The 26,956-nt window shown below is 40.1% G+C and overlaps 1 protein-coding gene across 15 annotated transcripts in view; it reads left to right on the top strand.

The window, feature by feature from the left end:
• Positions 1-26,956, top strand: part of LOC115174620 (neurexin-3b) — a 343,543-nt gene that overhangs the window by 40,777 nt on the left and 275,810 nt on the right. For all 15 annotated transcript variants that reach the window (XM_029733338.1, XM_029733339.1, XM_029733330.1 and 12 more), the window contains 3 exons: positions 22,932-23,135; positions 25,085-25,111; positions 26,658-26,777. In XM_029733338.1, coding sequence (XP_029589198.1) covers positions 22,932-23,135; positions 25,085-25,111; positions 26,658-26,777 — 351 coding nt within the window. The remainder of the gene's footprint in view (positions 1-22,931; positions 23,136-25,084; positions 25,112-26,657; positions 26,778-26,956) is intronic.

Raw genomic sequence — 26,956 nt, 5'->3', positions numbered from 1 at the left:
TGGCTCCTACAATAAAGCACCACGACTTAGAGAGGGAGGAAGCCTATTCTTGAAAATGGTTTCTTATAATTCCCCAACTGTCCTCTTATTCTCTCTATCCTCTATGTGTTTTTCTCTCTATCCTCTATGTGTTATTCTCTCTATCCTCTCTATGTGTTATTCTCTCTATCCTCTCTATGTGTTATTCTCTCTATCCTCTCTATGTGTTATTCTCTCTATCCTCTCTGTGTTATTCTCTCTATCCTCTCTATGTGTTATTCTCTCTATCCTCTCTATGTGTTATTCTCTCTATCCTCTCTATGTGTTATTCTCTCTATCCTCTCTATGTGTTATTCTCTCTATCCTCTCTGTGTTATTCTCTCTATCCTCTCTATGTGTTATTCTCTCTATCCTCTCTATGTGTTATTCTCTCTATCCTCTCTATGTGTTATTCTCTCTATCCTCTCTATCCTCTCTATGTGTTATTCTCTCTATCCTCTCTATGTGTTATTCTCTCTATCCTCTATGTGTTATTCTCTCTATGTGTTATTCTCTCTATCCTCTATGTGTGTTATTCTCTCTATCCTCTATGTGTTATTCTCTCTATCCTCTATGTGTGTTATTCTCTCTATCCTCTATGTGTTATTCTCTCTATCCTCTATGTGTTATTCTCTCTATCCTCTATGTGTTATTCTCTCTATCCTCTCTGTGTTATTCTCTCTATCCTCTCTATGTGTTATTCTCTCTATCCTCTCTATGTGTTATTCTCTCTATCCTCTCTATGTGTTATTCTCTCTATCCTCTCTATCCTCTCTATGTGTTATTCTCTCTATCCTCTCTATGTGTTATTCTCTCTATCCTCTATGTGTTATTCTCTCTATGTGTTATTCTCTCTATCCTCTATGTGTGTTATTCTCTCTATCCTCTATGTGTTATTCTCTCTATCCTCTATGTGTGTTATTCTCTCTATCCTCTATGTGTTATTCTCTCTATCCTCTATGTGTTATTCTCTCTATCCTCTATGTGTTATTCTCTCTATGTGTTATTCTCTCTATCCTCTATGTGTGTTATTCTCTCTATCCTCTATGTGTTATTCTCTCTATCCTCTATGTGTTATTCTCTCTATCCTCTATGTGTGTTATTCTCTCTATCCTCCTATGTGTTATTCTCTCTATCCTCTATGTGTTATTCTCTCTATGTGTTATTCTCTCTATCCTCTATGTGTGTTATTCTCTCTATCCTCTATGTGTTATTCTCTCTATCCTCTATGTGTTATTCTCTCTATCCTCTATGTGTGTTATTCTCTCTATCCTCCTATGTGTTATTCTCTCTATCCTCTATGTGTGTTATTCTCTCTATCCTCCTATGTGTTATTCTCTCTATCCTCTCTATGTGTTATTCTCTCTATGTGTTATTCTCTCTATCCTCTCTAAGTGTTATTCTCTCTATCCTCTCTATGTGTTATTCTCTCTATCCTCTATGTGTTATTCTCTATCCTCTCTATGTGTTATTCTCTCTATCCTCTCTATGTGTTATTCTCTCTATCCTCTCTATGTGTTATTCTCTCTATGTGTTATTCTCTCTATCCTCTCTATGTGTTATTCTCTCTATCCTCTCTATGTGTTATTCTCTCTATCCTCTCTATGTGTTATTCTCTCTATCCTCTCTATGTGTTATTCTCTCTATCCTCCTATGTGTTATTCTCACTATGTGTTATTCTCTCTATCCTCTCTATGTGTTATTCTCTCTATCCTCCTATGTGTTATTCTCACTATGTGTTATTCTCTCTATCCTCCTATGTGTTATTCTCTCTATCCTCTCTATGTGTTATTCTCTCTATCCTCCTATGTGTTATTCTCTCTATCCTCCTATGTGTTATTCTCTCTATGTGTTATTCTCTCTATCCTCTCTATGTGTTATTCTCTCTATCCTCTATGTGTTATTCTCTCTATCCTCTCTATGTGTTATTCTCTCTATCCTCTCTATGTGTTATTCTCTCTATCCTCTCTATGCGTTATTCTCTCTATCCTCTCTATGTGTTATTCTCTCTATCCTCTCTATGTGTTATTCTCTCTATCCTCTTATGTGTTATTCTCTCTATGTGTTATTCTCTCTATCCTCTCTATGTGTTATTCTCTCTATCCTCTCTATGTGTTATTCTCTCTATCCTCCTATGTGTTATTCTCTCTATCCTCCTATGTGTTATTCTCTCTATGTGTTATTCTCTCTATGTGTTATTCTCTCTATCCTCTCTATGTGTTATTCTCTCTATCCTCTCTATGTGTTATTCTCTCTATGTGTTATTCTCTCTATCCTCTCTATGTGTTATTCTCTCTATCCTCTCTATGTGTTATTCTCTCTATGTGTTATTCTCTCTATCCTCCTATGTGTTATTCTCTCTATCCTCTATGTGTTATTCTCTCTATCCTCTCTGTGTTATTCTCTCTATCCTCTCTATGTGTTATTCTCTCTATCCTCCTATGTGTTATTCTCTCTATCCTCTCTATGTGTTATTCTCTCTATCCTCTCTATGTGTTATTCTCTCTATCCTCTCTATGTGTTATTCTCTCTATCCTCCTATGTGTTATTCTCTCTATCCTCTCTATGTGTTATTCTCTCTATGTGTTATTCTCTCTATCCTCTATGTGTGTTATTCTCTCTATCCTCTCTATGTGTTATTCTCTCTATCCTCCTATGTGTTATTCTCTCTATCCTCCTATGTGTTATTCTCTCTATCCTCTCTATGTGTTATTCTCTCTATCCTCTCTATGTGTTATTCTCTGTATCCTCTCTGTGTTATTCTCTCTATCCTCTCTATGTGTTATTCTCTCTATCCTCTCTATGTGTTATTCTCTCTATCCTCTCTATGTGTTATTCTCTCTATCCTCTATGTGTCTTTTTCTCTCTATCCTCTCTATGTGTTATTCTCTCTATCCTCTCTATGTGTTATTCTCTCTATCCTCTCTATGTGTTATTCTCTCTATCCTCTCTATGTGTTATTCTCTCTATCCTCTCTATGTGTTATTCTCTCTATCCTCCTATGTGTTATTCTCTCTATCCTCCTATGTGTTATTCTCTCTATCCTCCTATGTGTTATTCTCTCTATCCTCTCTATGTGTTATTCTCTCTATCCTCCTATGTGTTATTCTCTCTATCCTCTCTATGTGTTATTCTCTCTATCCTCTCTGTGTTATTCTCTCTATCCTCCTATGTGTTATTCTCTCTATCCTCCTATGTGTTATTCTCTCTATCCTCTCTATGTGTTATTCTCTCTATCCTCTCTGTGTTATTCTCTCTATCCTCCTATGTGTTATTCTCTCTATCCTCTCTGTGTTATTCTCTCTATCCTCCTATGTGTTATTCTCTCTATCCTCCTATGTGTTATTCTCTCTATCCTCTCTATGTGTTATTCTCTCTATCCTCTCTATGTGTTATTCTCTATCCCTCTCTATTATGCTCTCTATCCTCCTGTGTTATTCTCTCTATCCTCTCTATGTGTTATTCTCTCTATCCTCCTATGTGTTATTCTCTCTATCCTCTCTATGTGTTATTCTCTCTATCCTCTCTATGTGTTATTCTCTCTATCCTCTATGTGTTATTCTCTCTATCCTCCTATGTGTTATTCTCTCTATCCTCCTATGTGTTATTCTCTCTATGTGTTATTCTCTCTATCCTCCTATGTGTTATTCTCTCTATCCTCTATGTGTTATTCTCTCTATCCTCCTATGTGTTATTCTCTCTATGTGTTATTCTCTCTATCCTCTCTATGTGTTATTCTCTCTATCCTCTATGTGTTATTCTCTCTATCCTCCTATGTGTTATTCTCTCTATGTGTTATTCTCTGTATCCTCTCTATGTGTTATTCTCTCTATGTGTTATTCTCTCTATCCTCTCTATGTGTTATTCTCTCTATGTGTTATTCTCTCTATCCTCCTATGTGTTATTCTCTATCCTCTCTATGTGTTATTCTCTCTATCCTCTCTATGTGTTATTCTCTCTATCCTCTCTATGTGTTATTCTCTCTATCCTCTCTATGTGTTATTCTCTGTATCCTCTCTATGTGTTATTCTCTCTATGTGTTATTCTCTCTATCCTCCTATGTGTTATTCTCTCTATCCTCTCTATGTGTTATTCTCTCTATCCTATCTATGTGTTATTCTCTCTATCTTCCTATGTGTTATTCTCTCTATCCTCTCTATGTGTTATTCTCTGTATCCTCCTATGTGTTATTCTCTCTATCCTCTATGTGTTATTCTCTCTATCCTCTCTATGTGTTATTCTCTCTATCCTCTATGTGTTATTCTCTCTATCCTCCTATGTGTTATTCTCTATCCTCCTATGTGTTATTCTCTCTATCCCCTATGTGTTATTCTCTATCCTCCTATGTGTTATTCTCTCTATCCTCTCTATGTGTTATTCTCTGTATCCTCTCTATGTGTTATTCTCTCTATGTGTTATTCTCTCTATCCTCTCTCTGTGTTATTCTCTCTATCCTCTCTATGTGTTATTCTCTCTATCCTCTCTATGTGTTATTCTCTCTATCCTCTCTATGTGTTATTCTCTCTATCCTCCTATGTGTTATTCTCTCTATCCTCCTATGTGTTATTCTGTCTATCCTCTCTGTGTTATTCTCTCTATGTGTTATTCTCTCTATCCTCTCTATGTGTTATTCTCTCTATCCTCTCTATGTGTTATTCTCTCTATCCTCTCTATGTGTTATTCTCTCTATGTGTTATTCTCTCTATCCTCCTATGTGTTATTCTCTATCCTCTCTATGTGTTATTCTCTCTATCCTCTCTATGTGTTATTCTCTCTATCCTCTCTATGTGTTATTCTCTCTATCCTCTCTATGTGTTATTCTCTGTATCCTCTCTATGTGTTATTCTCTCTATGTGTTATTCTCTCTATCCTCTCTATGTGTTATTCTCTGTATCCTCTCTATGTGTTATTCTCTCTATGTGTTATTCTCTATCCTCCTATGTGTTATTCTCTCTATCCTCTATGTGTTATTCTCTCTATCCTCCTATGTGTTATTCTCTCTGTGTTATTCTCTCTATCCTCTCTATGTGTTATTCTCTCTATCCTCTATGTGTTATTCTCTCTATCCTCCTATGTGTTATTCTCTCTGTGTTATTCTCTCTATCCTCTCTATGTGTTATTCTCTGTATCCTCTCTATGTGTTATTCTCTCTATGTGTTATTCTCTGTATCCTCTCTATGTGTTATTCTCTCTATGTGTTATTCTCTCTATCCTCTCTATGTGTTATTCTCTCTATGTGTTATTCTCTCTATCCTCCTATGTGTTATTCTCTATCCTCTCTATGTGTTATTCTCTCTATCCTCTCTATGTGTTATTCTCTCTATCCTCTCTATGTGTTATTCTCTCTATCCTCTCTATGTGTTATTCTCTGTATCCTCTCTATGTGTTATTCTCTCTATGTGTTATTCTCTGTATCCTCTCTGTGTTATTCTCTCTATCCTCTCTATGTGTTATTCTCTCTATCCTCCTATGTGTTATTCTCTCTATCCTCCTATGTGTTATTCTCTCTATCCTCTCTATGTGTTATTCTCTCTATCCTCTCTATGTGTTATTCTCTCTATCTTCCTATGTGTTATTCTCTCTATCCTCTCTATGTGTTATTCTCTGTATCCTCCTATGTGTTATTCTCCCTATCCTCTATGTGTTATTCTCTCTATCCTCTCTATGTGTTATTCTCTCTATCCTCTATGTGTTATTCTCTCTATCCTCCTATGTGTTATTCTCTATCCTCCTATGTGTTATTCTCTCTATCCCCTATGTGTTATTCTCTCTATCCTCTCTATGTGTTACTCTCTGTATCCTCTCTATGTGTTATTCTCTCTGTGTTATTCTCTCTATCCTCCTATGTGTTATTCTCTGTATCCTCTCTGTGTTATTCTCTCTATCCTCTCTATGTGTTATTCTCTCTATCCTCTCTATGTGTTATTCTCTCTATCCTCTCTATGTGTTATTCTCTCTATCCACCTATGTGTTATTCTCTCTATCCTCCTATGTGTTATTCTGTCTATGCTCTCTATGTGTTATTCTCTCTATGTGTTATTCTCTCTATCCTCTCTATGTGTTATTCTCTCTATCCTCTCTATGTGTTATTCTCTCTATCCTCTCTATGTGTTATTCTCTCTATGTGTTATTCTCTCTATCCTCCTATGTGTTATTCTGTCTATCCTCTCTATGTGTTATTCTCTCTATGTGTTATTCTCTCTATCCTCCTATGTGTTATTCTGTCTATCCTCTCTATGTGTTATTCTCTCTATGTGTTATTCTCTCTATCCTCCTATGTGTTATTCTCTCTATCCTCTCTATGTGTTACTCTCTGTATCCTCTCTATGTGTTATTCTCTCTATGTGTTATTCTCTCTATCCTCCTATGTGTTATTCTCTGTATCCTCTCTGTGTTATTCTCTCTATCCTCTCTATGTGTTATTCTCTCTATCCTCTCTATGTGTTATTCTTCTCTCTATCCTCTCTATGTGTTAATTTCCTCTCTATCCGCCTCCTATGTGTTATCTCGCTATCCTTCCTATGTGTTATTCTGTCTATCTCCTCTATGCTATGTGTTCTTCTCTCTATGTGTTATTCCTCTCTATCCTCCTAATGTGTTATGCTCTATCATCGTCTATTGTGTTATTCCTCTCTATCCTCTCTATGTGTTTTCTCCTCTATCCTCTCTATGTGTTATTCCTCTCTATCTCTCTAATGTGTTATTCTCTTGTATCCCTCTCTATGTGTTATTCTCTCTGTGTTATTCTCTCTATCCGCCTGTGGTTATTCTCTGTATCTCTCGGTGTATTCTCTCTATCCTCTCTATGTGTTATTCTCTCTATCCTCTCTATGTGTTATTCTCTCTATCCTCTCTATGTTTTATTCTCTCTATCTCCGATTTATTCTCTCTACCTCTATGTGTTTATTCTCTGTATCCTCTATGTGTTATCTCTCTATCCTCTCTATGTGTTATTCTCTCTATCCTCTCTATGTGTTATTCTCTCTATCCTCTCTATGTGTTATTCTCTCTATCCTCCTATGTGTTATTCTCACTATCCTCCTATGTGTTATTCTCACTATCCTCTCTATGTGTTATTCTCTCTGTGTTATTCTCTCTATCCTCTCTATGTGTTATTCTCTCTATCCTCTCTATGTGTTATTCTCTCTATCCTCTCTATGTGTTATTCTCTCTATCCTCTCTATGTGTTATTCTCTCTATCCTGCTATGTGTTATTCTCTCTATCCTCTCTATGTGTTATTCTCTCTATCCTCCTATGTGTTATTCTCTCTATCCTCTCTATGTGTTATTCTCTCTATCCTCCTATGTGTTATTCTCTCTGTGTTATTCTCTCTATCCTCCTATCTGTTATTCTCTCTATCCTCTCTATGTGTTATTCTCTCTATGTGTTATTCTCTCTATCCTCCTATGTGTTATTCTCTCTATCCTCTCTATGTGTTATTCTCTCTATCCTCTCTATGTGTTATTCTCTCTATCCTCCTATGTGTTATTCTCTCTATCCTCTCTATGTGTTATTCTCTCTATCCTCTCTCTGTGTTATTCTCTCTATCCTCTCTATGTGTTATTCTCTCTATCCTGCTATGTGTTATTCTCTCTATCCTCTCTATGTGTTATTCTCTCTATCCTCTCTATGTGTTATTCTCTCTATGTGTTATTCTCTCTATCCTCCTATGTGTTATTCTCTCTATCCTCTATGTGTTATTCTCTATCCTCTCTATGTGTTATTCTCTCTATCCTCTCTATGTGTTATTCTCTCTATCCTCCTATGTGTTATTCTCTCTATCCTCTCTATGTGTTATTCTCTCTATCCTCTATGTGTTATTCTCTCTATCCTCTCTATGTGTTATTCTCTCTATCCTCTCTATGTGTTATTCTCTCTATCCTCCTATGTGTTATTCTCTCTATCCTCTATGTGTTATTCTCTCTATCCTCTCTATGTGTTATTCTCTCTATCCTCTCTATGTGTTATTCTCTCTATCCTCTCTATGTGTTATTCTCTCTATCCTCTCTATGTGTTATTCTCTCTATCCTCCTATGTGTTATTCTCTCTATCCTCCTATGTGTTATTCTCTCTATCCTCTCTATGTGTTATTCTCTCTATCCTCCTATGTGTTATTCTCTCTATCCTCTATGTGTTATTCTCTCTATCCTCTCTATGTGTTATTCTCTCTATCCTCTCTATGTGTTATTCTCTCTATCCTCTCTATGTGTTATTCTCTGTATCCTCTCTATGTGTTATTCTCTCTATCCTCCTATGTGTTATTCTCTCTATCCTCTATGTGTTATTCTCTGTATCCTCTATGTGTTATTCTCTCTATCCTCTCTATGTGTTATTCTCTCTATCCTCTCTATGTGTTATTCTCTCTATCCTCTCTATGTGTTATTCTCTCTATCCTCCTATGTGTTATTCTCACTATCCTCCTATGTGTTATTCTCTCTATCCTCTCTATGTGTTATTCTCTCTGTGTTATTCTCTCTATCCTCTCTATGTGTTATTCTCTCTATCCTCTCTATGTGTTATTCTCTCTATCCTCTCTATGTGTTATTCTCTCTATCCTCTCTATGTGTTATTCTCTCTATCCTGCTATGTGTTATTCTCTCTATCCTCTCTATGTGTTATTCTCTCTATCCTCCTATGTGTTATTCTCTCTATCCTCTCTATGTGTTATTCTCTCTATCCTCCTATGTGTTATTCTCTCTGTGTTATTCTCTCTATCCTCCTATGTGTTATTCTCTCTATCCTCTCTATGTGTTATTCTCTCTATGTGTTATTCTCTCTATCCTCCTATGTGTTATTCTCTCTATCCTCTCTATGTGTTATTCTCTCTATCCTCCTATGTGTTATTCTCTCTATCCTCTCTATGTGTTATTCTCTCTATCCTCTCTATGTGTTATTCTCTCTATCCTCTCTATGTGTTATTCTCTCTATGTGTTATTCTCTCTATCCTCCTGTGTGTTATTCTCTCTATCCTCTCTATGTGTTATTCTCTCTATCCTCCTATTTGTTATTCTCTCTATCCTCTATGTGTTATTCTCTATCCTCTCTATGTGTTATTCTCTCTATCCTCCTATGTGTTATTCTCTCTATCCTCTATGTGTTATTCTCTATCCTCTCTATGTGTTATTCTCTCTATCCTCTCTATGTGTTATTCTCTCTATCCTCCTATGTGTTATTCTCTCTATCCTCCTATGTGTTATTCTCTCTCCTCTCTATGTGTTATTCTCTCTATCCTCCTATGTGTTATTCTCTCTATCCTCTGTGTTATTCTCTCTATCCTCTCTATGTGTTATTCTCTCTATCCTCTCTATGTGTTATTCTCTCTATCCTCTCTATGTGTTATTCTCTGTATCCTCTCTATGTGTTATTCTCTCTATCCTCCTATGTGTTATTCTCTCTATCCTCTATGTGTTATTCTCTCTATCCTCTCTATGTGTTATTCTCTCTATCCTCTCTATGTGTTATTCTCTCTATCCTCCTATGTGTTATTCTCTCTATCCTCTCTATGTGTTATTCTCTCTATCCTCTCTATGTGTTATTCTCTCTATCCTCCTATGTGTTATTCTCTCTATCCTCCTATGTGTTATTCTCTCTATCCTCCTATGTGTTATTCTCTCTATCCTCCTATGTGTTATTCTCTCTATCCTCTCTATGTGTTATTCTCTCTATCCTCTGTGTTATTCTCTCTATCCTCTATGTGTGTTATTCTCTCTATCCTCTATGTGTGTTATTCTCTCTATCCTCTCTATGTGTTTTTCTCTCTATCCTCCTATGTGTTATTCTCTCTATCCTCTCTATGTGTTATTCTCTCTATCCTCCTATGTGTTATTCTCTCTATCCTCTCTATGTGTTATTCTCTCTATCCTCTCTATATGTTATTCTCTCTATCCTCTATGTGTTATTCTCTCTATCCTCTCTATGTGTTATTCTCTCTATCCTCCTATGTGTTATTCTCTCTATCCTCTCTATGTGTTATTCTCTGTATCCTCTATGTGTTATTCTCTGTATCCTCTATGTGTTATTCTCTGTATCCTCTATGTGTTATTCTCTGTATCCTCTCTGTGTTATTCTCTCTATCCTCTCTATGTGTTATTCTCTCTATCCTCTCTATGTGTTATTCTCTCTATCCTCTCTATGTGTTATTCTCTCTATCCTCTCTATGTGTTATTCTCTCTATCCTCTCTATGTGTTATTCTCTCTATCCTCCTATGTGTTATTCTCTCTATCCTCTCTATGTGTTATTCTCTCTATCCTCCTATGTGTTATTCTCTCTATCCTCTCTATGTGTTATTCTCTCTATCCTCCTATGTGTTATTCTCTCTATCCTCTCTATGTGTTATTCTCTCTATCCTCCTATGTGTTATTCTCTCTATCCTCTATGTGTTTTATTCTCTCTATCCTCCTATGTGTTATTCTCTCTATCCTCTATGTGTTATTCTCTCTATCCTCTCTATGTGTTATTCTCTCTATCCTCTCTATGTGTTATTCTCTCTATGTGTTATTCTCTCTATCCTCCTATGTGTTATTCTCTCTATCCTTTCTATGTGTTATTCTCTCTATCCTCTCTATGTGTTATTCTCTCTATCCTCTCTATGTGTTATTCTCTCTATGTGTTATTCTCTCTATCCTCCTATGTGTTATTCTCTCTATCCTCTCTATGTGTTATTCTCTCTATCCTCTCTATGTGTTATTCTCTCTATCCTCTCTATGTGTTATTCTCTCTATCCTCTCTATGTGTTATTCTCTCTATCCTCCTATGTGTTATTCTCTCTATCCTCTCTATGTGTTATTCTCTCTATCCTCCTATGTGTTATTCTCTCTATCCTCTCTATGTGTTATTCTCTCTATCCTCTCTATGTGTTATTCTCTCTATCCTCTATGTGTTATTCTCTCTATCCTCTATGTGTTATTCTCTCTATGTGTTATTCTCTCTATCCTCTCTATGTGTTATTCTCTCTATCCTCCTATGTGTTATTCTCTCTATCCTCTATGTGTCTTATTCTCTCTATCCTCTCTATGTGTTATTCTCTCTATCCTCTATGTGTTATTCTCTCTATCCTCTCTATGTGTTATTCTCTCTATCCTCTCTATGTGTTATTCTCTCTATGTGTTATTCTCTCTATCCTCCTATGTGTTATTCTCTCTATCCTCTATGTGTTATTCTCTCTATCCTTTCTATGTGTTATTCTCTCTATCCTCTCTATGTGCTGACGGCTTTTGTCAAATGTCGTTGACGGTCTCATTTAGTGGTGTATTATATGGCTGTGCTGCTGTACCGTAGTGGATTCATGTAGCTTCTCAGAAGGCAATGACGTAAACACAGTGCGATGGAGTATTACATCTGAAGAACAGGCTGTAAGAACAGCATTTGTTTCCTCCCACCTCCCCATTCTCCGCTCCCCAATTGTGTATAGGGCTAAGTGGTTGATGGATGGATGGTGACGGTGGTTGTTTGGTGAAGATGGTGGAAGGAGGGCTTGGAGCCATTCAACATCAACCAGTCAACTGGAGCCTAATGCAGCTTTAGACATTTCATAGTGAAACGTCCTGCAGGGAAGAGAGGGAGGGAGGGAGGGCGGTCGGGAGAGAGGGAGAGAGGGAGGGAGGGAGGGAGAGAGGGAGAGAGGGAGAGAGGGAGAGAGGGAGAGAGGGAGAGAGGGAGAGAGATTTGTTTGACACTGTTTACTTGTAATAGTAGCAGAGAGCAGCGAGGTCTTCCACTCTATAATGCTGTTTCCAGGAGGGGTGGTTTTTCCTCTGCTCTGCTTGGGAACATTATGCTATTGCTCTCTAATCCCTAACTCTAATTAAATGTGTGCTTAGGAGCCCTGTACTGGTGCTGGGGTGTATATAAACACTCCAGTGTGTGTGTTCGGTATGGGAGGGGATAGGGATGGGGCCGTCATGTCCCAGTGCATATAAATTGGCTGGAGATGATAGTCAGGGTATGGCTAAGTCAGTGGGGTTTAGGGTCTAGGTGACTGCACCTCTACCCTCCCTCTCTGCCTCCCTTTCTCTCTTGCTCTAAGGAAGAACCAGACCAAATCAAGCTTTCAGAGAGCGCCCATCTGAGAAATTGACAAGACCTTCAATCTCCTTGGCAGGGTTTAAGGTTCCTGGGCTGATTTAAGGGGGGGGGGGGAGCCTTTTTCTGACGGAACACAGACAGTGCCAACGCAGACAGAAAGCATAAGAGCTTCCATATCTTGCTGTTAAATAGGACCCGTGCTTCCTCTCTCCCTTCCCTCCTTTCTCTTTCTCCTTCCCATTCTCGTCATTTCTCATTTATCTGTCGTGTTGTGTTGTAACATCTGGCCTGTAGTGCCCCCTGTGGCAGAGTGTGGAACAGACAGAACAGTGTGTGTGACTGAAGTCAGGTAAAAGGCATAAAAGAAACACCTAAGCGGCATATCTTTCTTTCTAGTCCTGACGAGAAAAAATTAAACTGTCGGGGGAGGTTCTCTTCTGCAGTGTTCAACCAATCCAGTAAATGTGGTGGAGGAGTTATTAAGATGGAGCTTTGCCTTGTTTAACGTTCAAAAGAGGAAGTCGCGTCACAGGCTCTCTTTCCATTTCCCCTGAAAACCAGATGCATCCGGTTGTCACCTACCCCGCTGAAGGTGCTGAAGACCTGACCAGACCAACCACATGCTGGAAGGACATCTTGCAACCATAAGTCATCTGACTAACATCATGAATCATCACTACACTATCATTCAGGTCAAATACACCTGTTAGACTAATCTGTCTCATTGCCCAGTTTGGAACTGAAAGATATTTCTAAAAACAAAAGCCTTGAAATAAGCCTCCTCTAAATACGCTTTTAAATAGGAAGTTATGCCAATGTCACAGTATTAGTCATACTACAACTCTTTGACTTTGCTGTTTTAATAATGCATAGTCAAATTAACCGTGTGAGGACTGTTGAAAGTCACCGTAATGGACACACTGTGCTTGAGTGGCCATAATATTCATAACATAGGAAGAAATCTGGATTTAATTCATCTCCTTACAAAGCCCATTGAACAAAACCTCTTATATGACCTGACAGTAACATGTAAATAGTATTACATTGGGCCTATATGAAAGAGCAGTTGTTTTTTATCTCTGATCATACTTACTATGGGCATGATTTAAATCAGACATTTGTGGGCTCCCAAGTGGTGCAGCGGTCTTAGGCACTAAAGCGTTACTACAGACCCGGGTTCCTTCCCGGGCTGTGCCACAACCGGCATAGGACGGCGCCCAGCGTCGTCCGGGTTCGAGGAGGGTTTGGCCCGGGTGGGCTTTACATGGCTCACCACGCTCTAGCGACTCCATGTGGCGGGCCGGGTGCCTGCAGGCTGACCCCGGTCGTCAGTTGAAAGGTGTTTCCGAGTTAAGCTGGCGGGTCTCGGGTGTTAAGAGCATGGTTAGGCGAGTCATGTTTCGGAGGACGCATGACTCCACCTTCATCTCCCGAGCCCGTTGGGGAGTTGCAGCGATGAGACCAGATGGAAATTGGGGAGAAAAACATAGTAAAATAAAAAACAATCTGACATTAGAGAATCCCTATAACAATGAGCATGTGACTCAGCATCACTATGACAATGAGCATGTGACTCAGCATCACTATGACAATGAGCATGTGACTCAGCATCACTATGACAATAAGGATGTGACTCAGCATCCCTATGACAATGAGGATGTGACTCAGCATCCCTATAACAATGAGCATGTGACTCAGCATCACTATGACAATGAGCATGTGACTCAGCATCACTATGACAATGAGCATGTGACTCAGCATCCCTATAACAATGAGCATGTGACTCAGCATCACTATGACAATGAGCATGTGACTCAGCATCACTATGGCAATAAGGATGTGACTCAGCATCCCTATGACAATGAGGATGTGACTCAGCATCCCTATAACAATGAGCATGTGACTCAGCATCACTATGACAATGAGGATGTGACTCAGCATCCCTATAACAATGAGGATGTGACTCAGCATCCCTATAACAATGAGGATGTGACTCAGCATCCCTATAACAATGAGCATGTGACTCTGCATCCCTATAACAATGAGCATGTGACTCAGCATCCCTATAACAATGAGCATGTGACTCAGCACCCCTATAACAATGAGCATGTGACTCAGTATCCCTATAACAATGAGCATGTGACTCAGCATCCCTATAGCAATGAGCATGTGACTCAGCATCCCTACAACAATGAGCATGTGACTCAGCATCCCTCTAACAATGAGGATGTGACTCAGCATCCCTATAACAATGAGCATGTGACTCAGCATTCCTATAACAATGGGCATGTGACTCAGTATCCCTATAACAATGAGGTTGTGACTCAGCATCCCTATACCAATGAGCATGTGACTCAGCATCCCTATAACAATGAGCATGTGACTCAGCATCCCTATAACAATGAGCATGTGACTCAGCCTCCCTATAACAATGAGCATGTGACTCAGTATCCCTATAACAATGAGCATGTGACTCAGTATCCCTATAACAATGAGCATGTGACTCAGCACCCCTATAACAATGAGCATGTGACTCAGTATCCCTATAACAATGAGCATGTGGCTCAGCATCCATATACCAATGAGCATGTGACTCAGTATCCCTATAACAATGAGCATGTGACTCAGTATCCCTATAACAATGAGCATGTGACTCAGTATCCCTATAAAAATGAGCATGTGACTCAGTATCCCTATAACAATGAGCATGTGACTCAGCATCCCTATAACAACGAGCATGTGACTCAGCATCCCTATAACAATGAGCATGTGACTCAGCATCCCTATAACAATGAGCATGTGACTCAGTATCCCTATAACAATGAGCATGTGACTCAGTATCCCTAAAACAATGAGCATGTGACTCAGTACCCCTATAACAATGAGCATGTGACTCAGTACCCCTATAACAATGAGCATGTGACTCAGTATCCCTAAAACAATGAGCATGTGACTCAGTACCCCTATAACAATGAGCATGTGACTCAGTATCCCTATAACAATGAGCATGTGACTCAGTATCCCTATAACAATGAGCGTGTGACTCAGTATCCCTATAACAATGAGCGTGTGACTCAGTATCCCTATAACAATGAGCATGTGACTCAGTATCCCTATAACAATGAGCATGTGACTCAGCATCCCTATAACAATGAGCGTGTGACTCAGTATCCCTATAACAATGAGCTTGTGACTCAGTATCCCTATAACAATGAGCATGTGACTCAGTATCCCTATAACAATGAGCATGTGACTCAGCATCCCTATAACAATGAGCATGTGACTCAGTATCCCTATAACAATGAGCGTGTGACTCAGTATGTGCACGCTTCAATGTCAACATACATTCACACACGTACGTTGATCTTGAAAGACTTTGGAAAGAAGCAGCTAGCGTGCCGAGCATTAAGAGGGGATGATGGCTCCCCAGTACCGCTGATGCTGTTGAAACTTTGCCATAACGTTGCTCTCACACACTCCACACTGAGTGACATGGGGGGATTATGGGGGATAATGTCCACTCGCCGCAAACAGCGTCTCTCGAGTGGAGCCATTTCCCATTGCCTGACTCTGAGAGGGGCTCTACACACACTCACACACACACACACACACACACACACACACACACACACACACACACACACACACACACACACACACACACACACACACACACACACACACACACACAGCTCTACTGCAGTCAACACAGACATGGACACAAACACACTGCCTGAAAGAGCACAGACACTCAGCTTGAGCTGCCCGAAAACACAAACACAGGCACACACACACACACACACACACACACACACACACACACACACACACACACACACACACACACACACACACACACACTAGTGCAGAAACCCCTCAATTGTCAACAATGAAAAATGAATATCCACACCAGATGTAGGCCTAGCTGCGTACATGACTTTGACATGGTCTTCCTGCATGACTGTGTATTTGTAGCATTAAACACTGTCAGCATCTAAACACACGATGTAGATTTCACATCCAACAGACGTCCCATCCCGTTGACAGCCAAGCCTCCAGTTGGGAGTTTGTTTACTGAAACAATGTGTCTGACGTGTTGTTGCCTGTCACTACTACACAAACACACCAACACAGAGGAAGAGACCGCGGAACAGTCATCCACAATGTTGACTTCCATGATAAACGCCGCTGCAGAAATTAGACTCTGCAGAAAACCCTGCTTAGCATCACATGCACCACCCCCTTCCATCTCCATCTCAGGGACCTGCGCTGTGGAGCTTTCACGTTGATAATAGCCTTTCCTCCTCTTCCTCCCTCCTCCTTCCTCCCTCCCTGTATCCCTCCATCTCCTGCCTCTATTTCCCAGCTAATTATGTAAAGTGACTCTGCCCCCCCCCGGCCTTAATTACCGTCTGAAATGAGCTGTTCAGAGTTGCTGATATCTCTCTTTAGAGCAACACACAGCTGGGTAGGCATAGCAGCACTTTACTGTATGCGGGGAAGTGTGTGTGGGTGTGTGTCACAGATCAAACACAAGCTCGCACACACACGCACCCATACAGGGACGCATAATAGACACACGCGCGCACCCACCCATACCGTTTCATATAGGGGCCAATCACCTAGTCTGTTACCGGGGTGTAAACCAGGGATCATCAACTATATTCAGACGATTTTTCCTTGAGCGGATTGGTCAGGGGGCCAGAACATAATTCAAATAATTTGCAGATGGCAAATTGACCGCAAGAAAGGGAAAGAGGGATACCTAGTCAATTGTACAACTGAATGTATTCAACTGAAATGTGTCTTCCACATTTAACCCAACCCCTCCGAACACGAGAGGTGCGGGGGCTGCCATAATCGGCACCCACGTCTTCGGCGCCCGGGGAACAGTGAGTAAACTGACTTGCCTAGTTAAATAAAGGTCAAATAAAAAATTAAAATAACAATTCCTTCAAGAAAAGCCCTTTGCACTTAACAAGCAATCATTTTTCTGTGTCCTTACATGTCTATTAGAGATGCTCTCTAACGCGCTCAGCCAGCCAGACACGCTCTCACACACACCACATCTCTCACCTTGTTTCCTGCCTCTTGGATCTTGGACCTGGGCCTGGCTGGCTGAAGTCAATACCTTGGCTTGTCAGAGGGGATATCACAGGGAAATACGATGTGTTTCTGTCCTGGTGGAAAAAAAGAGGGAAGAAAGAGAGGGCCTCCTCTCTCACTTTTCATGGCCAAGGTCTGATTATCATCTACGTGTAGTTAAGAGCACGGAACAATCAGTTACAGAACGTCGGACGTGTCCGGACGTCTAGTATTTAGCAACGGAGCTGGCTAGCAAGCTAGCCTTTTTTTTTGACAAGTTTCCAGCAAACAACCTTGCTTTCAAAGCATCAGGTTTCATCACATATTTGTCGCAGCGACTTTTGGTTTGACATAAATTGTAGCTGTAATGTCACGCTCTGTCAAGCGCTGGCAGTCAAATATTATTGCATGAGTGAAGCTAAAATCAAATCAGTGTCAGTATTAAATCACAGCAACAAGTAGAACAATAAGAGAACAAAGAAATGTATTCAGTAGGTGAAGTTTACACCTGCACTTTTATTTCCTAGCAAACTTGCCTCTAGAGAGCCTCAGCTTACAACACTATCATCTCCAGCCAGAGAGAGTTTTTTTTATTTTAATCCAAATAAAATAAAGCCTGAGGGCTATTTGTCCTTTTAAAGTTGAGGTGTCACAGAAGGTATTTGATGGCTGAGCGCCCTTTTTAATACATCTCTCCCAGAACAGAACAACTTCCAGCATTATAGCCCTGCCTGTCTGCCAGTCACCCCATGACGACAAGTGTGAACAGCAGAAATGGGGGGTGGGGGGTGTTGCAACTAAATGTGTCCCCTTCCTCCTATCTGATGTGCTGATCTCTTTGTTTAACTGGGATAGGATGCACTGTAGATGTGTCAGTCAGAGAGTGAGAGTTTAGTGTGTGTAATCGTAATATAATATATGCTATTTAGCAGACGATTTTATCCAAAGTGACTTACAGTCATGCGTGCGACACATACATTTTACATCCGGATGGTCGTGGGAATCAAACCCACTATCCAAGTGACATGCTCTACCAACTGAGTGTGTGTGTGTGTGTGTGTGTGTGTTTGTGCGTGTGTGTGTGTGTGTGTGCGTGTGTGTGTGTGGGTGTGTGTGAAAACAGGTGTGCACGATAGTCATGAAGGAACCACTGTTAGGAACAAAGGGAAATTGTAGAGGAAGGAAGAGGTTGATGTGTAAATGTCCTGCTTGTTGAGCATTGTGTGTTGAGCCTGGGCGTGCAGACACAGTAGTGTGGATGTAGTACAACGTTTTGGAGTGTGTATGTGAGATGGTGTGTCTTTTGCATCGATAAGACATGAGGGACGTGTAGGCCTATGATTGTATGTTTCATCCTTAAATCCATGTACTGTGCATTCGGAAAGTATTCAGACCCATTCCCCTTTTCCACATTTTGTTACGTTACAGCCGTAAAATAAAACATAATGACAAAGCGAAACAGGTTTCTAGAAATGTTTGCAAATTTATTACAAATAAAAAACAGAAATACCTTAAGACCCTTTGCTATGAGACTTGAAATGGAGCTCAGGTGCATCCTGTTTCCATTGATCTACAACTTGATTGGAGTCCACCTGTGGTAAATTCAATTGATTGAACATGATTTGGAAAGGCACATACCTGTCTATATAAGGTCCCACAGTTGACAGTGCATGTCAGAGCAAAAACCAAGCCATGAGATTCGAAGGAATTCTCTGTAGAGCTCCGAGACAGGATTGTGCCGAGGCACAGATCTGGGAAAGGGTACCAAAACATTTCTGCAGTTTTCATGGTTCCTAAGAACACAGTGGTCTCCATCATTCTTAAATGGAAGAAGTTTGGAACCACCAAGACTCTTCCTTCCAGCCAAACTGAGCAATCGGGGGAGAATGGCCTTGGTCAGGGAAGTCCCAAGAACCCGATGGTCACTCTGACAATCTCCAGAGTTCCTCTGTGGAGATGGGAGAACCTTCCAGAAGGACAACCATCTCTGCAGCACTCCACCAATCAGGCCTTTATGGTAGCGTGGCCAGACGGAAGCCACTCCTCAGTAAAAGGAACATGACAGAGTTTAATCTTGGAGTTTGCTAAAAGGCACCTAACGGACTGGACTGTCAGACCATGAGAAATAAAATTCTCTGGTCTGATGAAACCAAGATTGAACTCTTTGGCCTGAATGCCAAGTGTTCCCTCTGGAGGAAACCTGGCACCATCCCTACGGTGAAGCATGGTGATGGCAGCATCATGCTGTGGGGATATTTTTCATCAGCAGGGACTGGGAGACTAGTCAGGATCGAGGGAAAGATGAACGAAGCAAAGTACAGAGAGATCTTTGATGAAAACCTGCTCCAGAGCTCTCAGGACCTCAGACTGGGGCAAAGGTTCACCCTACAACAGGACAACAACCCTATGCACATAGCCAAGACAACACAGGAGTGGCTTCGGGACAAGTCTCTGAATATCCTTGAGTGGCCCAACCAGAGCCTGGACTTGAACCCGATCAAACATCCCTGGAGCGACATGAAAATAGCTGTGCAGCGACACTCCTCGTCCAACCTGACAGAGCTTGAGAGGATCTGCATCGAAGAATGGGAGAAACTCCCCAAATACAGGTGTGCCAAGCTTGTAGCGTCATAACCAAGAAGACTCAAGGCTGTAATTGCTGCAAAAGGTGCTTCAACAAAGTACTGAGTAAAGGGTCTGAATACTTATGTAAATGTGATATTTCAGTTTTGTATTTTTTATAAATTTGCAAACATTTCTAAAAAACTGTTTTTGCTTTGTCATCATGGGGTATTGTGTGTAGATTGATGAGAGGAAAAAACTATTTAATTCATTTCAAAATAAGACTGTAACGAAACAAAATGTTGGAAATCAAGGGGTCTGAATTCTTTCCGAATGCACTGTATCTCAGTATTTAAGTAATTTTACTGAGCTTTAATCAAGGTACACTACCGTTCAAAAGTTTGGGGTGACTTAGAAATGTCCTTCTTTTTGAAAGAAAAACATCGGCTGATTGCTTCTACACCTGCATTACTTGCTGTTTGAGGTTTTAGGCTGGGTTTCTGTACAGCACTTTGAGATATCAGCTGATGTAAGAAGGGCTATATAAATACATTTGATTAGATTTTTTATGGAATATCTACATAGGCGTACAGAGGCCCATTATCAACAACTATCACTCCTGTGTTCCAATGGCACGTTGTGTTAGCTAATCCAAGTTGATCATTTTAAAAGGCTAATTGATCATTGGAAAATAATTTTGCAATTATGTTAGCACAGCTGTAAACTGTTAACTTCTATGGCCAGTGAAATAGCATGGCACAAAATACAAAAAAGCATAAATCTCATAATTTCATTTTCTCAAACAATCAACTATTTTACACCATTTTAAAGATATACTTCTCGTTAATCTAAACACATTGTCCGATATCAAAAAGGCTTTATGGTGAAAGCATAAAATTAGATTATGTTAGGACATAAACTTCACAAGAAAAACCACACAGCCATTTTCCAAGCAAGGACATGCATCACAAAAAACAAAAATACAGCTAAAATATTCACTAACCTTTGATGATCTTCATCAGATGGCACTCATAGGACTTCATGTTACACAATACATGTATGTTTTGCTCGATAAAGTTCATATTTATATCCAAAAACCCCATTTTACATTGGCGCGTGATGTTCAGAAAATGTATTCCCACCAAAACTTTCGGTGAATGTGCACATCAATTTACAGAAATACTCATCATAAACGTTGATAAAATTTACAACAGTTATTGAAAGAATTATAAATATACTTCTCCTTAATGCAACCGCTGTGTCAGATTTTAAAATAGCTTTACGGAGAAAGCACATTTTTCAATATTCTGAGTACTTAGCTCAACCATCAAAGCAAGCTATACAGATAACCGCCAAGTTCTGGGGTCAACTAAACTCAGAATTAGTATTATAAATATTCTCTTACCTTTGCTGATCTTCGTCAGAATGCACTCCAAGGACTCCTACTTCCACAAGAAATGTTATTTTTGTTCGAAATACTCCATATTTCTCTCCAAATACCTCCGTTTTGTTTGTGCGTTCAGATCACTATCCAAAGGCATAACGCGCGAGCATAAATCCAGACACGAAAAGTAAAATAATTCCATTACCGTTCGTAGAAACATGTCAAACGTTGTTTACAATCAATCCTTAGGGTCTTTTTAACATAGAACGTCGATAATATTCCAACCGGACAATTGCGTATTCATTCAAGAAGAAAAAGAAGGAACGGCGCGCTGGCGGGCTCGCGCATCACCAAGTCCTTTGTCCTCAGGCAGTCCACTCATTGACTGAGCTCCTATTTTCTGCCCAGTAACAGGAGAAGGATGAAACACATTTCTAAAGGCTGTTGACAGCCAATGGAAGCCTTAGGAAGTGCAATGTGACCCCACAGACACTGTAGTTTCGATAGGGACTCAAAAGAAGAACTACAATTGTCAGATTTCCCACTTCCTGGTTGGATTTTTCTCAGGTTTGTGCCTGCCATATGAGTTCTGTTATACTCACAGACATCATTCAAACAGTTTTAGAAACTTCAGAATGTTTTCTATCCAAATCTACTAATAATATGCAAATATTCGACTCTGGGCCCGAGTATTAGGCAGTTTACTCTGGGCACGCTTTTCATCCGAAAATGAAAATACTGCCCCCTATACCTTAAAAAGTTAAAGAACCAATAAAACTGGCCTTCTTTCTACTAGTTGAGTATCTGGAGCATCAGCATTTGTGGGTTCGATGACAGGATCAAAATGGCCAGAAACAAAGAACTTTCTTCTGAAACTCGTCAGTCTATTCTTGTTCTGAGAAATGTAGGCTATTCCATGCGAGAAATTGCCAAGAAACAGTGAAGAGGTGACTCTGGGATGCTGGCCTTCTAGGCAGAATTGCAAAGAAAAAGCCATATCTCAGACTGGCCAATAAAAAGAAAAGATTAAGATGGGCAAAAGAACTCGGAGTCACCTCTTCATTGTTGACGTTAAGACTGGTGTTTTGCGGGTACTATTTAATGAAGCTGCCAGTTGAGGACTTGTGTGGCATCTGTTTCTCAAACTAGATACTCTAATGTACTTGTCCTCTTGCTCAGTTGTGCACCAGGGCCTCCCACTCCTTTTTCTATTCTGGTTAGTGCCAGTTTGTGCTGTTCTGTGAAGGGAGTAGGACACAGCGTTGTACGAGATCTTCAGTTTCTTGGCAATTTCTCGCATGGTATAGCCTTCTTTTCTCAGAACAAGAATAGACTGACGAGTTTCAGAAGAAAGTTATTTGTTTCTGGCCATTTTGAGCCTTTCATCGAACCCACAAATGCTGATGCTCCAGATACTCAACTAGTCTAAAGAAGGCCAGTTTTATTGCTTCTTTAATCAGGACAACAGTTTTCAGCTGTGCCAACATAATTGCAAAAGGATTTTGTAATGATTAATTAGCCTTTTAAAATTATAAACTTGAATTAGCTAACACAACGTGCCATTGGAACACAGGAGTGATGGTTGCTGATAATGGGCATCTGTATGCCTATGTAGATATTCCATAAAAAATCTGTCGTTTCCAGCTACAATAGTCATTTACAACATCAACAATGTCTACACTGTATTTCTGATCAATTGGATGTTATATAAATGGACAAAAAAGTGTTTTTCTTTAAAAAGCAAGGACATTTCTAAGTGGCCCCAAACTTTGAACGGTAGTGTATATCCATTGAGGTTTGTCTTATTAGTCTCTAACCCACTTCCTCTGTCTCTCCTCTCTCCTTCCACTCTACAGAGGCGTCCATCCTGAGCTACGACGGCAGCATGTATATGAAAGTGGTGATGCCAAGCGTGATGCACACTGAGGCAGAGGACGTCTCCCTCCGCTTCAAGTCCCAGCGTGCATTTGGGCTCCTAATGGCCGCTACCTCCCGGGACTCCGCTGACACACTCCGTCTCGAGCTGGACAGCGGCCGCGTCAAACTCACGGTCAACCTAGGTATCGTATAAAACCGTTAACCGCTAACCCTCTTCTTTTGAGGAGGCATGTTTAAGTTAGCTCATAGTAGTTTTTGTGAGTTGTATTTTTCATGAGTTCTTTTTTTGTTTTGGTCGAATACATCAAAAAATCTAACACAAACTAAAACTCATTTTTAATAATTTTTGTACAGTAGTTGCATGGATTGTATTTTGATTTGCTTGGCATCATATACAGTATTTTCTTGCTTTGTTGCTGTGGTCTCTGTAGGGTATTTCTATCTCATGAATCTAACACTTAACCACAATATCCATGCTTTCAGGCCACATCTTTTGAACAGATCATACCACAGTCATTCTTCATTACGATATTGACTTGACTGTAGAAAAAGTCACTAATTGTAACAAATAACTCAGGCTAGACACTTTCAATGTTTTACTCAACATTTTTCACCAACATTGTTCCACATTGGCCTAGCATATAGCTCTACCATATATGCATTTATAAGACTTTTAATAGGTCCTATTATTTTATTTCAAATTTGTATATCTTATGTAACGTACTGATAACATCTGGGCTTATTGTCTGGGCTTGTTCTTGTCGTAACAGTGTTTTGTTTATTATTTCCTGTTCTATCCTTTTTATTTTGGTTTGGTCCATATTAGCAGGTCCATGGCTCCTCCCATTAGTACCCCTACAGTAGTGTAGGTGGTATCTCCCATGTCGCTTTGTTCAAAGATGGTACTCACCCCTTCAACGGCCCCTAGCCTGCGGCCCGTCTGGCACACAGCCCGAGCCCACAGCACACAGCTAGCCTGCAGATGGTGGCCTATAGGCATATAGGATAGGATTCAAAATTCCAAAAAAGCACTCGCACATCTGGTTGCAGCTGCGTGGGAATAATGTGATTACTTCAAAGAAAAGAGAAACTCGCACACTGCTCTTGCTAGTATAACTTATTTTTATATAAGCTTACATGTCGGCCCAATATGGGATAGGATAGAAGCACACAATCTGTCGTACTGATGAACGCATGCGCTCTCATACAATACACACACACACACACACAAACAGCACCTGTCAACACATAATTACCATCACACTACTACAGTGATGACTATACTTCAGTCAGTTTTATATACATGATGTTTTCAATCATTTTATCAACTATACTGCTCAGTAGATAATCTGATCCGGCTGGTTTCGCTCCAACAAACATAAACTAGTTCATTACTACTACTGACACAACTAGCCCTAGAGCCAGGTTAGTGATTCGCTTCTAGGCCACTGTACAGTGCTGGTGCTGACTGGATCGATGCTGTTTGCTTCCACTTTTCTGTTGCGGTTGACGGTACATGACGAGCTGGGTCACATGGATCCCAACCCAGATCACCTGACCAATCAGACCAATCACAGGACTAGTCTACTTCCTGTATCTTCTTTTGAACGAGATACCCATCATATAACACTGTTTTGTGGCCTATAGTTTAATGTAAAGTATACTGCAAATTGATTTATAAATCAACTGATGGCTACAGGTGTTGAGTACAAAATGAAGTTTCCAAAATACTGGGTTGGTAAATCGATGTGGCCAATGAACTGCAAGCGGACATTTTGAAATTGAACAAACATGTAAACACATTTAAAATATTTTTCGAAATCGTGAACAACATTTTTATAGCACGCATCAGACCTACAAAATATTGCCAAACACAAAGAAAAGTATTTTAATTTGAGAGAAGTAATTCTGATCTTAACTCAAAGAAAGCGTATTGGTCAAAATTGGAGTAAGACATAATATCCAAAATGGCAGTTTGATGTTGACATAATCAAAAGTTACCATAATGACCTAAAATGGCCGCCGACGTCATGTGACCGTCCCCGGAAGGTGGAGTTTCTGTTCTTGGATGTCTGCAGCTTTTACCTTGAAGGATGCGATTTCATCTGTCACTTATTCTCCCCCCATCTAGACTGTGTCAGGATAAACTGTAACACCAGTAAGTCACCACTCCACTTGTTGGAGAATTCTTCTTTAAATGAACGTTATATAATGATGTTTGACATGATTTGTGTGTTATAGATAGGGTAATGTACAGAAGTGCGATAATGGAATTACATGGATAAGGGATCAGAGCTATAGCCAAGATCAAAGAAGAAATTATAATTGTTTCTATAAATTACATTTAGCTCAATTATCCAACTTTTCTTGATCTATTTTGTTAGGTTTACAGTTTTTTGCTCTGAAAATGTTACTGAAATTCCCTCCCATATGTAATGGTACGAGTATGGGAATGGTATTCTCTATTTGTCTTGACAATAGAAATGGTTGAATGACTTGTACAGAGGTACAGTACAACTGCTCTTACTCATTAAGAGGCCTGGACTCTGACAGAGAGAAGAACATGTGTTGTCATGACAGACAGTCACGGGCCTGGTTTATGAATGTTGCCTGGTTTATGAATGTTGCCTGGTTTATGAATGTTGCCTGGTTTATGAATGTTGCCTGGTTTATGAATGTTGCCTGGTTTATGAATGTTGCCTGGTTTATGAATGTTGGTTTCAACTGATACGTGTGCAAGGTGTGTTTGAAACTGTGTTTGAGTGTGTGCGTCTGTGTGCATTTCTCTCTCGCTCTGTGTGTGCACGTGGGCGTGTGTGTGTGTGACAGCCTGTCCCCAAGCTGCAGCTTTATTTCACGGTAGATCCCAGTTTGAGTGACAGATCAGACACAGTCATTCACTCCAATTACTCTGATCAATGTCACTGATTGCACAGCACACCTAATGCGGCAGTAGGTAATGTGTGTAATGAAACACACACATGAGCGCGTACACACACACACACACACACACACACACACACACTCCGTAAACTCACTGGAGTGGCACACCACAGGCTTGACACTCCCTCTTGTGGAGAGCAGAGGAATTTGTATTTGAAGAGATTCTCTCTTTGCCATTTGTGGACCTGCACCTTCTATGATTTGTCCGCATTGTGTAGAGATGTGCGTTGAAAAAAAGTTCCAATCCCTTTTATGAGTAACAGCAGTTATTATCTTACCATATGAGCAGTCATACGTCCACTGACAGAGGACAGATTATTGCATACTGTACTCATATACTCTATGTATTATCGTTTGTCATTTATTGTAATCTGTTCAGATCTTTTCTCCTCTGTTTTTACTTTAAGCCAAACCAAATCTTTGATTTTAGAGTTAGCAAAGTAAACACAAAATGCTCAGAGTGCAACCAACCTGCTTTCCTGCATTCAAGATCCGAGCTAGAATCAGTGTCCCAAAAAATGCTTTCTCCTTCTCTGACCAACAAATTGGTTGGTGGTAGACTAACCTAACGTAGCAGGTGTAGAAAGGGGGAACGGAAGTTAGGTTGAAAATACTGTAAATACTGAATTCCAGAAACATCCGCTTTCTGCCGTCCCCGCTAAGGTTGCTGGTAAAATAATTAAGCTCACCCAGACAAAACAAAGGTTTGGTTTGCGTTGCTGACTAACCCTAACCCTGAACTAACAAACGGTCCTTCTCAGGCAAGGGACCAGAGACTCTATATGCTGGACAAAAGCTCAATGATAATGACTGGCACTCTGTCAGAGTGGTCCGACGCGGTAAAAACTTCAAACTGACGGTCGACGAAGACATGGCTGAAGGTACTGTTACTGGTTCTGATGTGATGCATTGTTTTTTACTAATAAAAGAGGTGAAATCCTTTGATATTCCAATCCTGCCCCTCTCCTCCCTCTTTACCCCTTCCCCCTTCCTTTGTTATTCCCTACATCTTTCTATTTCCTCCTTTGCCTCCCCACACCCTCTCTCTCTCTCGTTCTCG

This window comes from Salmo trutta, chromosome 35, assembly GCF_901001165.1.
Source record: "Salmo trutta chromosome 35, fSalTru1.1, whole genome shotgun sequence".
Taxonomy (NCBI): domain Eukaryota; kingdom Metazoa; phylum Chordata; class Actinopteri; order Salmoniformes; family Salmonidae; genus Salmo; species Salmo trutta.
This window is presented reverse-complemented; position numbering and strand designations above follow the sequence as displayed.